Raw genomic sequence first — 14,170 nt, forward strand, 5'->3', positions numbered from 1 at the left:
CTGATTTTCATGTGTAGGATCTGCCATGAATTTCCTGAAGAGGATATTTTTGGTATGTATAGAGGACAGAACAGCAGCTGTAATCCATGGTTTCTTTGGTTTAATATAACGCCTAGCTTGCCTGCTTGATAAAGGACATGTCTTATTAAGTACTATTTCAAACTGATTGATGAAGTATTCTGTAGCTTTGTCCACGTCGTCACATTCTAAGCAGGGAGACCGGTTGACTTGGGACAGTAAATTTTTCAGTTTATCAATCCAAGCAGCGTCCAGTATTTTTGACCTCAATGAAGAGGGTTTAGGGGAGGGACCCATTTCAAGGTCGCACAGGATCGTAAAATGGTCAGAAGTATCATCGACTATAACGTTACAGCCCAGTGTCTCTAAATTTGTGAAAATATTGTCAATTAAAGACGCTGACGACTCCTTGATTCTCGTTGGGATCCGGCATGTTGGAGGCAAACCCGCGAAAATACAAATCGTTACAAAGTCAACGGCAACATTTTTCGAAAACATTGAATTCACATCCCTATGTACCTTACTAATATCAATATTAAAATCACCCAACATCATTAACTTACACTTTCTTTGGGTCATCAGCGAGCTAAGTCCATCGAACTTCTCTCCAAATTGTTTAGCAGCCGAACTCGGCGGCCTATATAGGCCGCAACATAATACTTTCGAAGGACTTAAATCTAGCTCAATAGCAAAAAAATTTAAATGACATTTCTTCATAAAGGTAATCATAATCAGTCACTTCTCTTACAGGTATACCATCATTTACAAAAAAAGCCAACCCTCCTCTCTGTCTACCTATTCTATTTTTAAATAACGACTTATACCCATTTATATGAGCTAGCTCAGAAGATTGCTCATTTAAAAATGTTTCACATGCACCAAAAACATCAATCTTATGGTCGGGAAGCAATAGTGAAATATTTTCTAAACTACTCATAATTCCACAACAATTTAGAAATGCTGTTCTCAGACGCTTCTTTGTTGGTTTACTCATAATCATTCCTAGAGAAAGGTATTTCATGGGTAAATTATTAATAAAATAATCATAAGTGTTTTCATCCTGTCTATCAATGCATGAAAGAATCTGTGATAAATTCAAGGGTCTCTCCTCCAACTCACTCAACCTATCGCGAGTTCCACCACAGCCACCACTATTCAAATTAGAAGAAAAAATAACTCACCCATATTCTCCACTTGGCGGTGGGCTGGGGCGACACAGTGAAAAAAAGTAAACGGCAGTACGTTCTTGTAGAATTTCTGCAACAAAAGATATACGGTAAGAAAACTGAACCAATTTTAATGAATTTAGGCCTAGGAGCTCAGAGATAGATGACCAGGAATTGGGAAATAAGTGAAAAATACGGAAAAAAGGAAAGCACATAGGAACGAAAAGAGCAAAAAGAAATGAAACAAAAATAAAGAATAACATAGAGAACGAGATAAATACACTTTTTTTTAAGTAGGACACTTTACTTATCGATCTTCACATTCCTAAGCAGCATAGACTATATACTGAATAATAAAAAACAAAAACAAAATCAATCTGACAAATCATTATATAGATATATATATACAACTAATATTAGCATTCGTCATGTGTAACCCATGGGCCAGTAATATCGTTTCTAGTTTGCAGCAATAGTCTGGCCCTGGATTGTTTCACTCGCGTGAACTTGGATATTTGCTGAGCTTTAAGATCATGTGCCTTGGCCAAAAGCTCATTACGTAGGGCATTTAGTGAAGGAGGCAAATCAGTACATAGTCTCATACCGCTTCCTTTAAGTTTGCCTACACTGCCAAATAACATTTGCAAGTCCAAATTATTCGCATAAGAAATAAGAACAGGCGATACTCCAGCTTGTTTGTTGTTTCTAACTGTAATGGGGCTAACAATCTTTATGCGGTACACTTTTTTAAGAGGAATATCTTTTTCAATCTCTAATTTCTCTTTGAATGAAGTCTCAATATTTTTGGTAAGAGATTGGCCTGATTTCTCTTTTGGCAGGCCATGAATAATTAAATTCAGCTGACGATCTTTAACTTCTAGATCAAGCAACCTTTTTTCGAGTTTCACACGCTCAGCTAGATGGCTTTCAATAGAAGATCGTATTTCAACTATTTTAGCATCTATATCTGCTAAGCTTTGCCTGAGTGACTATATGTCGGACATAACTGTATCGAGCTCGGAAGACACTCCAGCCTGGTGCGCTTTGATCGAAGCTTGATCATTAGAAATTGAAATCAGGCGTTCCTTCAAGTCCTTAATTGCTTTTTCTAACGATGATTGGGTTACCGCCATTGTTGATTAATTTTGCTATAATAGCTGCTCAGGAGAAAATCTAGCTTAGAAAAACATAAAACGAAGACTTACACGCAAGGGGGGCAATATTAAACCCCCCACTTTTCCAAAAAAAAATGCAGCTGTAATTTAACTTCAATTGGCAATATTCCTTAGGCTTGTAGTCAGCACGCCAGCAAACCAGTCAAACAAGGTCACTTGGCAAGTAGAAGCTCTTAATTAACTGATATCGAAAACTAGGTCAAGTTCAAAGCCAACTGGATTTCAATTTATAATCCTCTTAGGTGTTCTCTCTTTGAACTGTGAATCAATACTCTAAAAAGGTGATATGTGCACACTACTTCTACTAAAACTACCACTCTCACATTAACTAGTTTTACTGCTACTATTAATATTGTCCCAACTACTACTTCTATTGCAAATACTTGTAAGACTAAGAGCACTAAGATACAAATTTCTAGAAGTATATGATATACAGGTTATCAAAAGAACGTCATAACCATGGCTAATTGCATTAAGTTTAGTACTAATACTACTGCTGTGACTGCTATTACGACTACCTAAGGGTATGAAGATGAAATTTTAAGGGGGAAGGTAAATTGAATCACAACACTTCTTCCCATATGCAGGTTGTCAAGAGGGCCCATAAGCAATGTCTTAGGAACAGTTTTGTGTTTTAAATTAAAACATACAAGGCTTGTTGAGGGGGATGTTGAAATAACCAAAAGACAATATTTGCATCATAATACTAATGCTTCTACTCCTAAAACTACTACTACCGCCACTATTATTATCACTGCTACTATTAAAGCTAAGGCTACTCCTGCTATCACTGGTAATACTATAACTACTGGTGCTACTGTTACTAAAGCTAAGGGTATTAAGGGCAAAACTTTTGTCAAAAGGGTGACAAAGTAATATCATAATAATTGCTGACATTATCTAAGTAAGACTTTTCTGGGTAAGTTATGGCGGATTTTGAACTAGCCAAAAGACACTATGTGTATACTTTTAATAGTACTTCTACCGCTACTGTAACTAATGACACTAAGGGTATTAAGGTGAAGCTGCTAGAGGACGTTTAGGGGAAGTATTAATTAAAAGAAAAAACTGTATGCATGCAGGTATTAAAAGGGCATATTAGTAATATCATAGGCAGTGCTGCTCTATCATAGCTGGTAATTTCATTGACATTTTAAAGGAGCTGATGTGATTGGAAGTTCTACTGCCCTTTTTAAGAGTCAAAAGGGATTGGAAAGCTATCAGCCCTCTTTAGCACATAATTTTCTTACCACTTTTAATCCAAACTTCAAGACAGCCATTTTGTTCAGCATAACTGAATTGTCTAGCAACTATATCTCTAGGGCTATTGGGTAGATCAACTCCCCTCAATTATGAAATCTGTCCATTATGCTAAAAACTAAATGTTGCTTTAAAATTAAAGATTATGAGACATCTCAGCAATATCCGAAGAACGACTGAGGATATTAGGTTCAAATTTCCGGGCTATTTCTATTACTACTTCTGCTCTTAAAATTCAACTAAATCAGTAGAGTGTAAGTGTATCCAGGCTGTTAAAGAACAAAGACATATTTTTTGGAAATAGTAATGTTTTATTTTTTAGGTTGACTAGAGGAGGTATAAAACTAAATTAAACACTACTATTTGTATCATGATTTTCCAAATAGTTTATGCTGTTGAAAATTGTCAAAAAAGTTTTTCCAGCGTACAAATAGCAGGCCAAACTATTAATTATTCTTTCAGAAAAAAAAACACAAAAGGATTTAAACTATTATTTTCTTTTTCCCTGAAAAGACCATGTCAATATAAAACGAAGAGAAATCAATTAGAAATTTTTTTTTCCCAAAACCAAAAGCAAGCAAAAATCTAATAAAATAATCTACCAAGTGTAAAACTACCACAAATCAGCATCAATAAATAAATGAAACCCAAAACATGTAGAAATTACAATAAATACCCGAGTCAAACTCAAAGGAAGCAGAAATTAACATTAGTTGGACTCACAACCCACACGCCTCTCAAGGGCTGAGCTTAATTTGTACTTTACGGGAAAAAACAGATTTTGAATGTTTTCTCTTTTATAACTTTAATGAATAAATATATATATATATATATATATATATATATATATATATATATATATATATATATGTATGTATATATATGGATATATATGAGGGCTCATTCGAACAGAAATTAAAAGTTCTAGTGCTTTTTTAAAGTGACCAAAAAGATTGGAAGGCAACTAGGCTCCATCCCGCCCTCTTTTTCCCAAAATCGTCTTTCAAAGTTTTGAGATAGCCAGGCTATTCATCAAAATTTAAAGGCTCAGTAACTGCTTTTGGATGTAACATGACCCCCCCCCCCCCCCAGCCCAAGGGGAAGGTTTTTAGGTTATAAAATTTCCCCATTGTTTACGCATAGTATTTGTTATTTGGGGGTATTTATACATTTTCGTATGGGGGGGGGGGACGAATTTTGCGCTGGGGGTTTTTCCACATGGCAATTTTCCAGGGGTGAACTTGTCAGGGAAAACTGTTCAATAGGGCAATTGCCAGAATTCCTAAACAAAATTATTTTCAGTTGTCTGCCTTTCTCTATTCCGTCTCAATTTACGCGTGGAGTTGTCAAGGGTAATTATCAGGGGTAAATTTTCTCGGAGATTGAATTGTCCAGAGAATATTTCTGGGGGGGGGATTTCTCCGTGGATGTGGGGCCAGATTTCCTGGCAGTATTTATAAAACGATCAGAAAAAAAATCGACTGGAAGTAAGGAACAACATTACAGCTTATAACGAACAGAAATTATTACGTATATGAAGGGGATTGTGCCCTCCTCAACACCTCGCTCTTTACGCTAAAGTTTTAATTTTGTCCTGATTCTTTAAGAACGACTCCTGAAAGACAAGTGTCGTTTAATTAGAACAATAAGAAGATTTTTTTTAAATACTAACAAACTTTAGCGTGATAAGTCTTTTGGTAATAAAAATATAGAAATTTAGTTAAATTTATAAATATCTTTTTTTTAATACTTTATTTCCACCTCTCCTCAATAAAAAGAAAGATGAAAAACGAATATTATTTCTAATGGCTGTGACTGTTGAACCTTTTGAACCTTGTCCCTTTTCTTTATTAATACAATTTTTGCTTTACAGTTTTCAACATCAGTTATTATAGATTGCCTAATTTCTAGGGATCCTTTGCTTTTGATGTCCTGTGTAAAAGGGAAGATAGACTCCAAGTGTTGTTAGTGGTAGTCTACATCTTTTAAGAGACTTTAAGTCTATCGGAAGAATCTCTTATTTACTCACCTTTAATTCAAAATATGGCTGAAAATATCACTCTATCAGAAGCTTCTGATATTAAGAATGGTAAGTTATCTAATTATTGTCTGATAAAAAAATGGAAGGAAAACATTTCCCATTTTTTTCTTCTTTCTTGTGACCTTAAGTAAAAAAAAAGAAAGTTAAGAAAAACTAACTGTATTTTACACAATTTGTTTAGCCTTTACAATTGAATTTAAGGTTGTCTCAGGTCAGTGAGTCGTGGCCTCAGGTCAGTGAGTTGTGGGATTTTGTCCCTTGGTCAATCTGCAAGATAACCTTAATATAGTTTCAAGAATAAAAGAGTGAGGCAAATAGGACAAAAACCATCAAAACCTGGCCTTTTCGTCTCTTTTAAAGGGGCTAATTGATGCTTTAAACGAAACTTGTAAAAAAAAAAAGCACAATTAAAATGGTTACAAATCATGTTTCCTTTTTGATTATTCTTACCATTTTTTTCTTTTCGTTTTTCACAAGTTTCTCAATACTAATGAATACGTTATCTGCATATTGTGTATCAATAACCTTCATCTTCTTTATTTTCTTTATCTTCTGACTTAAAATAGGAGCGGGAAAACTGGCAAAATACTAAAATATTGGCAGCCGATATTCCAGTCTAGATAGGCCTCCAGAATGCATTAAAGTCTGTGGATCCAACGTTAAAGGTCTTGCCAACTTTAGTTAATCTTGGCTCTGTGATTTAGAATGATGGCTCCGTGGACGTGGAACTAGCCAGCCGAATCGCGAAAGGTGCTTCTGTCATCGGAGGGCTCAGTTTCATTTGGATATCGTTTCGAATATGCGCATATATCATTTATGCAGGAGCTCAGTCGTGCTCTACGTGACTGAGACATGACCCTTGAAATCCACCATCTTGAGCACGATAAACGCCTGCCAGATGCAACAATTCCGTTGAACAAAGGGGCTACGATGGGATGAATTTTTGTGAGCAATGAAAGGCTCCTTGTCCTTTCTCTCCAAGTTCCATTTTCAACTCAAATGTCCAAGCAAACTCTGGCGGTTTGGGCATCTTCCTCGGACGACACTCACAGCCTCTGCTCGAATCATATATGACTTTGGTAGCACATCCCATGGTTGGTCGTGCCTGAAGGTCAGACCTCGGACCAGGTTAAATGACAGCCTGCAGAAGTTTCTTAACCTGTTCGACTCTGCTTCTAACAGAACCCCCTCTCATAGCCTTAGATTCGTCCACCTTGAGGAGCAAAGTTGCTATGCTCTACACCACATATCATACGGCAGGAGCCTCAAGCTATGTCATCGTACCATTCACGTACCGGAAAGGTTGATTCTTTGTCGCAGTCTAATAGTTCGAGGTAAGGAACTATAAGTAAGAAGGGACGATACTTAATTGTTACAGAAACTCTAGAAACAAAATTTTGACGTCAATAGACACATCAAAAGAATTAGCTTAATATGTGGATTCCAAATATTTAATACTAATTAAGTTTAGTGTTATCCATCAAAATGTACAAGCATGGGGGGCTATTGGGGGGGGGGGGGGGGGTAATTGTCGTTCCAGGCCCTGGTTTGCACCCCCCCTCAGCTGAAATTTAGTTTCTTCAAATATCTTTTTTAAGCTAAGATAAGCCTGCATAATTCACAGAAGGTCAGTTGTTTTCAATGTTCGTTTTTTTGGCATTTCTGGTAATATATGGCTTATTTTTCACTGTCATTTTCACTTGATTGGTGAAAATTGGCTTTTCACCCCCCCCCCCAGGAAATGTTTCGCGAAGAGAAATATTTTTTGCCAAGAGAAAGATCACAGATGCTTGTTTGTTTGTTTTTCCCAAGGGTGATCATATTGCACCAGTAGTTCTAGAATATCGGGAGAAGGCTCATTTGAACGAAAATTAAAAGTTCTTGTTCCCTTTTTAAGTAACTAAAAAAAAACTGGAGGATAACTAACTCCCTCTCCCCCCCCCACGCCCTTTTTTTCCTCAAAGTCGTCTGTTCAAAATTTGAGATAGCCATTACGTTCAAAGGGGTTGAAAAGTCCATTAACTATACCTTTTGGGAAAATATGATTCACCCCCCCCCCCTCCAACAAAAAAAGCCCATGTGGAAAGGTCTGCAAGTCATGAAATTTTTCATTCTTCGCATATATTATTTGTTATTAGAAAGCAGACAGAAATTTTTCGGGGGGAGGGGAATTTTCTGCTGGAGGATTTCCTCTCTGAAAGAATTTTTGTTGGGAGGGAAGTTTCCGGGGGTGGACTTTCCAGCGAAAATTTCACACTGGGGCAAAAATTTCCTGAATTTTAATTCAAAATTCTTTCTATTCGTCTTACTTTCTCTTTTCTGACTAAATTTCAATTGTGGAGATGTGGAGGAAAATCGTCTTATTGTAGGAGGATCTTGTTGTTTTTGGGGATTTTGCAGGGGAGAAATTTTCCATGGGGGAGCTTTCCATGGGCTTTGTTCGCTAGGGAGAATTTTGTGCAGTAACAAATTTGTGCTTGGGGGGGGGATTGGTGGGAATAATTTTCAACGGAGGAGGATATTTCTGACCTGATTAGAAAACAATCAGAAATTAAAGTCTTTCAAATAAAAGTGTGCTAAGAAACAAATTTCAGGCGGAATCGTTCGCAAGACATTTTCCGGGGGAAATTTGCGGTGAAAATGAAATTGTCTGGTGGGAATTGGTCTCAGCGAACTCCCATTTTTTTTATTTTTACTAAGAGTTGACTTATTTTTACACTGTATATTGCGTTTTCACTGGTGATGTGCTACTTGATTAATATATTTATCACAGTTTGCACAAGGGAAGGCGTGGAAACCTTGGTATTTTTTAAAACTTATTTTTAAAACTTATTATATCAGTTAATTTTCTTAGATCATTTGCAAACACTTTGACTTGTTTTTTTTTTTTCAAACCATCTATGACCGATTCATGAGTTGACTTATTTTTACATTTATTTTGGGGTAGTTGATTTTATAATAGTCCTGGGTCTTTACCTTGGCACTTACTGACCATGGGTAGAGAATGAGGTGTTTCTGATGTTTCAGGAACATCATTCCAGAGGAGGGAAGGAGTGGCAAATTCAACTAGTTCAAACAGAACTTCTCACTATGTTGCCACTTGGAATGAAACCAATGTTGGAACCGACTGCACTAAACCCTGCAACCAAAAGCAAGCAGTCCACACTCCTCCCCTGTGTATTTCATAGGTTTTGATATAATGACAAAATGAAATATTACTTTTTTAGATTATCTAGCTCTGAACTGGTCAATGCCTGGTTGAAGACTGAAAATATATTTCTGAAATTTCTGTTGATTTTGGATTCTTGCAATATGAAATAGTATTTTTATTGAAAAATCTTCCCTACCTTAGGATGCAGGTTCAATTTAATATAATGAGCTTAAGGTTTAAAAACTTGTGTTAGATGAATTGAATTTATCTTTTTCAAAGTTTATGCAACTAGCTCGTTGACTTTTCTAAAGATTATTGTATTTTGATCTGTTAAGTTCAAATTTCTGTGAGGCTGATTATGCATAATTCCTTGATCTTCTTCGCTATTGAAATTATTTTATGGTTTTAACCTGTTTTTTTTTTTTAAATAAGCTCTTATAAATTTGATTTAATCGATTTACTTTTTTTTTTCAAAAATTGTGATATCACGAAACACAAATCAATTACTTTTTGTTTCGTTAAAAGTCTTATTCTGGCGTGGAAGATGAAAGTTCGCTGCTGCCGAATCGAAAGTTTACTCTATTACGCAAAATCTCTTGCTGTTTTTTGCTGTTAGAATCTTTTTTCTATTTTTGGGGGTTATCTCTAAAATGGTGCCCTTTGTACTATACTCTAAAGAACAAGGTGCTCCATTTGCGTAACTTTGTTTTTTTGGAACTACATCCATGCCTGAATTTACTTAATATTCTTTTCGTCAAATGTATATACATTTTACTCAAAATTGTTTCATATCCCTCTTAATTTTATGTTTTTAGAAGTTGAAGCTGCTTTGCCAAGTGACAGTTCAGACCCTTTTTTGTTTCCCAAACTTGAAGATAGCCCGATGAGCACTTTTTCCACAATTATGGCACCACTTAAGCCTGAACCTGACTCTCAAGATTTGGGCTCCACATCTATTACTGATCAAGGTAAAGGTTTTAGAGTCGGACAATACTCACAGTACAGTCTGATTATTGTATTCAAAAGCTTGGTGCTTCCAAGTTTGTATACTTTTAAAGGGTTAAAAATAAGGCAAAATATTTCCGTCAGTGGACACTTGCAGTTAAAGGCAAAGGGAGACTGGGAGTTTCTGCAGCAAATACAGCCCCATTATTAGACTGGTAGATTCTTACTATTCAGTATCAACCATGGTTGTGTCTAGGGGGAAGAAAACACACGGTTTGAAACCTCCCAAATATTTTTTGGATTCGTAAAATGGTGTTAAAATGCAGGTAAAAAACAATCTTAACTACCCCACCCCCAAAAATTATTTTAATAGCTCTTCTCGACCGAAATAATTTTGGTATCCCCCTTCCTAACTGAATTCCTGAAAATGCGCTGGTGTTAAACCATTTATTTAGTTCCCCAAAATTAAGGAAAATTGTTATAATTTATGTAATTACCCCCATGGAAAAGAAGGCTTTCCAAATTGAGAATTTTATTTGAGTTTTATTTTATTATTTTCCGTAGGGAGAAGGAATTTTGGTAGTTATGTATTATACGCCACTCATTCAAGTTTACGCTGTATAAAACTCGAGAACAAACCGGTTTCTTCGTTAGTTTCTTTCTGCTTGGCGCGTGACGAGACAAAGACAAGTGACAAAATAGATGGGAAATATATAATTTGGGCTATATTTTTACATATAAGGGGGGGGGGGGTAAAGTATTTGGACAGTTTGGAGTCAGAAAACAATTCTTACTTTATAATACGTATGCAGACTAATTGTACCAAACACATTTTGCATGCAGACCAGCTATACTTTAACCCCCCCCCCCTAATGTGCAAATATATTGCCCAAATTTGTTTGTAAAGTAACGAAAAAACCGGTTTGTTCTCTAGTTTTACACAGCGTAAACATGAGTGTGTGGCGTATAATAAAACAGTGCCGAAATTTTTCCTGGAGAGAGAGCCGGATTTTTCGGTATTATTTAAAAACGATAGGGAATTAAATTAAAAAAAAGGTTTTTTCAACTGAAAGTAATGAGCAACATCGAAACTTTAAACGAACAGAAATTGTTACGTTTATGAAAGGAGTTGTCTCTTCCACAAGACCTTGCTCTTTACGCTAAAGTTTTGACTTTTTTGTCCTAATTCTTTAAGAACGATTCCTAAAAAACAATTAGAACAATAAGTTTTGTTTTAAATTCTATAAAAAAAACCTTAGCGTATACAATATATTTAACAAACTGACAATACGCTTTTTTTTTCTTACTAACATGCAAATTTTTTTCTGGTCTTCAGAAGACATAGATGTTATCCGTTATATTTCTTTTAATTTTTGCTCGTTTTAAGTTTGACTTGGGTGTCTTTTGTAATTTCTGTTAGTTTTGGGTTTCATTTATTTATTAATGGAGATTTGTGGTAGTTTTACGCTTGGAAGATAAGAAAAACAAACTTTCGTCCGTAAAAACTTAAACAATAAGAATTTGTTGGTTCCCAAAGCCAATTATCCTTTCAAAGGATAGCTAAACCTTCTTATACTTTTTGCTACCATATGTTTTAGCTTAATTTTGATGATTATCTGCTTACATTTTTTTTTTTTAATTTGACACCCGCTACTGCCAAAAATTACAAAAGTTCATATGAAAGCCTTTTCAAGAAAAATGGATTTTTCTGATGGATTTTTCTGATTTTTCTGATGGGATGATGGGTTTTTTTTTCCTACGTTTTTAAGATGCTTTTGGCGTGTAAATTCCTCTTTTTCCCGTTCCTTAGCGCTTTCCAACGAAAATAAAAAAAAGTACTCAAATAAAATTCTCAAATTTGGAAACCTTATTTTCCACCGGGGGGGGGGGGGTATTTTCTGTGTTTTTTTTTCTAGGGGGTATTTTCTGGGAGGATGGTTATTTTCCACGGGGGGGGATAATTTCCAGGGGATAAACGCCTAGAACTCTTCCTTAGTTAGCTTTTGTATTGGTAGCTCTGCTATAGTAGAAGTCGTTATTTTCCCTTACTCAAATGAGCAAAGCCTAGATTAGTTTATAAGGCTTCGATCTAATTTGGGGTTCCATTGCAACTGAACCACCGTGTACCTGAAGCCCAAGCAACTGAACCACCGTGCAACTGAACTCCCTTTAAAACCTCGTGCAACTTAACCCCATTTAACTAAATCTCCGTGTAACTAAACCCCCGTGCAACTGAACCACCGTACAACTGAGCCATTGTGCAACTAAACCCTCGTGCAACTCAATCGCCGTACTTACATGGGGTAAAACACAAGTTAGAATCTTTACATGTTCATCCTTGTTGGAATTGTGTTCTTTTTGAATTCTTGATGTAAATAACTGTCAAAATGATTATTAAAAGAAATCTGTATTGTTGTCACAAAAACAAAGAAAACTGTTAAAGCCAGATTTATTTCTCCTTTTTTTATGTCTATTAGCTTTTTTTAGGTCTCTTAATGGGGGGTTCCCTTCGCCCTGTCACTTTCTACAGGTCTTAGCTTTTACCCACATCCCCCGCAGAAAATACCCCTCCCACCCTACATACGGAAACTCCTCACCTGGAAAATACGCCCTCGTGGAAATTATGGTTTCAAAATTTGAAAATCCTATTTGAGTTGTGTTATTTTTTAGTTTAATTGATAAGTGCTAAAGAAAGTGGAAAAAAGGAATTTATGTGTAAGTTACACATAATTCCGGAGAAAAGTTACCCCCTTTCCTCCGTGCAAAAACTTTCTTCTCCAGGAAAATCCACCGGAAAACCCCGACGCAAAAAATCTCCGTATGTTTTCCAATGACAAATACTAATTGTATGCAATAGTAAAAATACAAAACATAGAAAAGAACTGAAACATGTGCAATGGGTTTATGTGATTGTTTATGATTGTTATCTGATCTTGCGGATCCAAATTCTTGCTCCGTGCTTCCCCCTCTGCTCCGTGCAAAAACTTTCTTCTCATGGGAAATCCACCAGAAAACCCCGACGCAAAAAATGTCCATATGTTTTCCAATGACAAATACTATCTGTATGCAATAGAAATATTACAAAACATAGAAAGAAACTGAAACTTGTGCAATGGGTTTATGTGATTGTTTCTGATTGTCATCTAATCTTGCAAATCCAAAACTTGTGGTTTTAAACCCTTAAAAGAGTCGGGTCTAAAACCCTTAAAAGAGATTCAAGTACCCTTAAAAGAGTCGGGTTTAAAACCCTTAGAATACTTTTATGTACCCTTAAAAGAATGGTGTCTAAAAGCCTTAAAAGAGAATTAAGTACCCTTAAAACAGTCGGGTCTAAAACCCTTAAAAGAGTTTTAGGTACCCTTAAAAGAGTCGGGTCTAAAACCCTTAAAAGAGTTTTAAGTACCCTTAACATTTTGGGGTCCAAAACCCGTAAAAGGTTTTTAAGACCCTTTAAAGAGTTTTTAGAACCCTTAAAAGAGTTTTAAGACCATTAAAAGAGTTTTAAGTACGCTTAAAAGAGTAAGGTCTAAAACCCGTAAAGTTGTCACAAAAAACAAAGAAAACTGTTAAATCCAGATTTATTTCTTTTTTTTATGTCTGTTAGCTTTTTTTTAGGTTCGTTAATGGGGGGGGGGGGCCTTCGCCCTGTCACTTTCTACATGTCTTAGCTTTTACCCACCTCCCCCGCAGAAAATAACCCCCTTAACCCTACATACGGAAACTCTTCACCTGGAAAATACTCCCTCGTAGAAATTATGGTTTTCAAAATTTGAAAATCTTATTTGAGTTGTGTCATTTTTTAGTTTAATTGATAAGTGCTAAAGAAAGTGGAAAAAGGAATTTATGTGTAAGTCTTGCCCCCCTCTGCTCCGTGCAAAAACTTTCTTCTCATGGGAAATCCACCAGAAAACCCCGACGCAAAAAATGTCCATATGTTTTCCAATGACAAATACTATCTGTATGCAATAGAAATATTACAAAACATAGAAAGAAACTGAAACTTGTGCAATGGGTTTATGTGATTGTTTCTGATTGTTATCTAATCTTGCAAATCCAAATTCTTGGTGTTTTCTGAATAATGAACAAGAACCTCGTTTGGTTCTAGATGGTTGGCAAACAAGGACAATCTTTGGCAGTCCTTCAACCGCAGCACGTGTCCTAGCCATTGCACACTTTATCTCATTATAGCCCTAGAAAGTGGGACTGAACCACATTTTTTGTACAGCTCTAGAACAGCCCTAGAACTTTTAACTTTGAATTGAATTAGCTCCTTTAAAAGTTTCAAGAATATTTCTAGCTACTATAGAGCAGTGCTGCCCATGATATCGCTTATATGTCCTTTCAGAAACCTACATGCACATAATATTTTTGCTTAATTAACATATCCTCTAAAAGTTCCTTAAAAGTATCACTT

General features: G+C 35.8%; 1 protein-coding gene across 4 annotated transcripts in view; it reads left to right on the top strand.

Annotated features, from left to right (window-relative positions):
• LOC148941748 (uncharacterized) overlaps nucleotides 1-14,170 on the top strand; it is a 285,992-nt gene that overhangs the window by 55,605 nt on the left and 216,217 nt on the right. For 3 of the 4 annotated variants that reach the window (XM_089104276.1, XM_089104277.1, XM_089104275.1), the window contains one exon: nucleotides 9,627-9,779. In XM_089104276.1, coding sequence (XP_088960402.1) covers nucleotides 9,627-9,779 — 153 coding nt within the window. Of the gene's footprint in view, nucleotides 1-5,492; nucleotides 5,709-9,626; nucleotides 9,780-14,170 lie in introns of all 4 variants that reach the window. The other variant, XM_089104278.1, reaches the window with a different exon arrangement.

This window comes from Artemia sp. Qi Xiang Cuo, chromosome 18 (assembly GCF_049724085.1).
Source record: "Artemia sp. Qi Xiang Cuo chromosome 18, ASM4972408v1, whole genome shotgun sequence".
NCBI lineage: Eukaryota > Metazoa > Arthropoda > Branchiopoda > Anostraca > Artemiidae > Artemia > Artemia sp. Qi Xiang Cuo.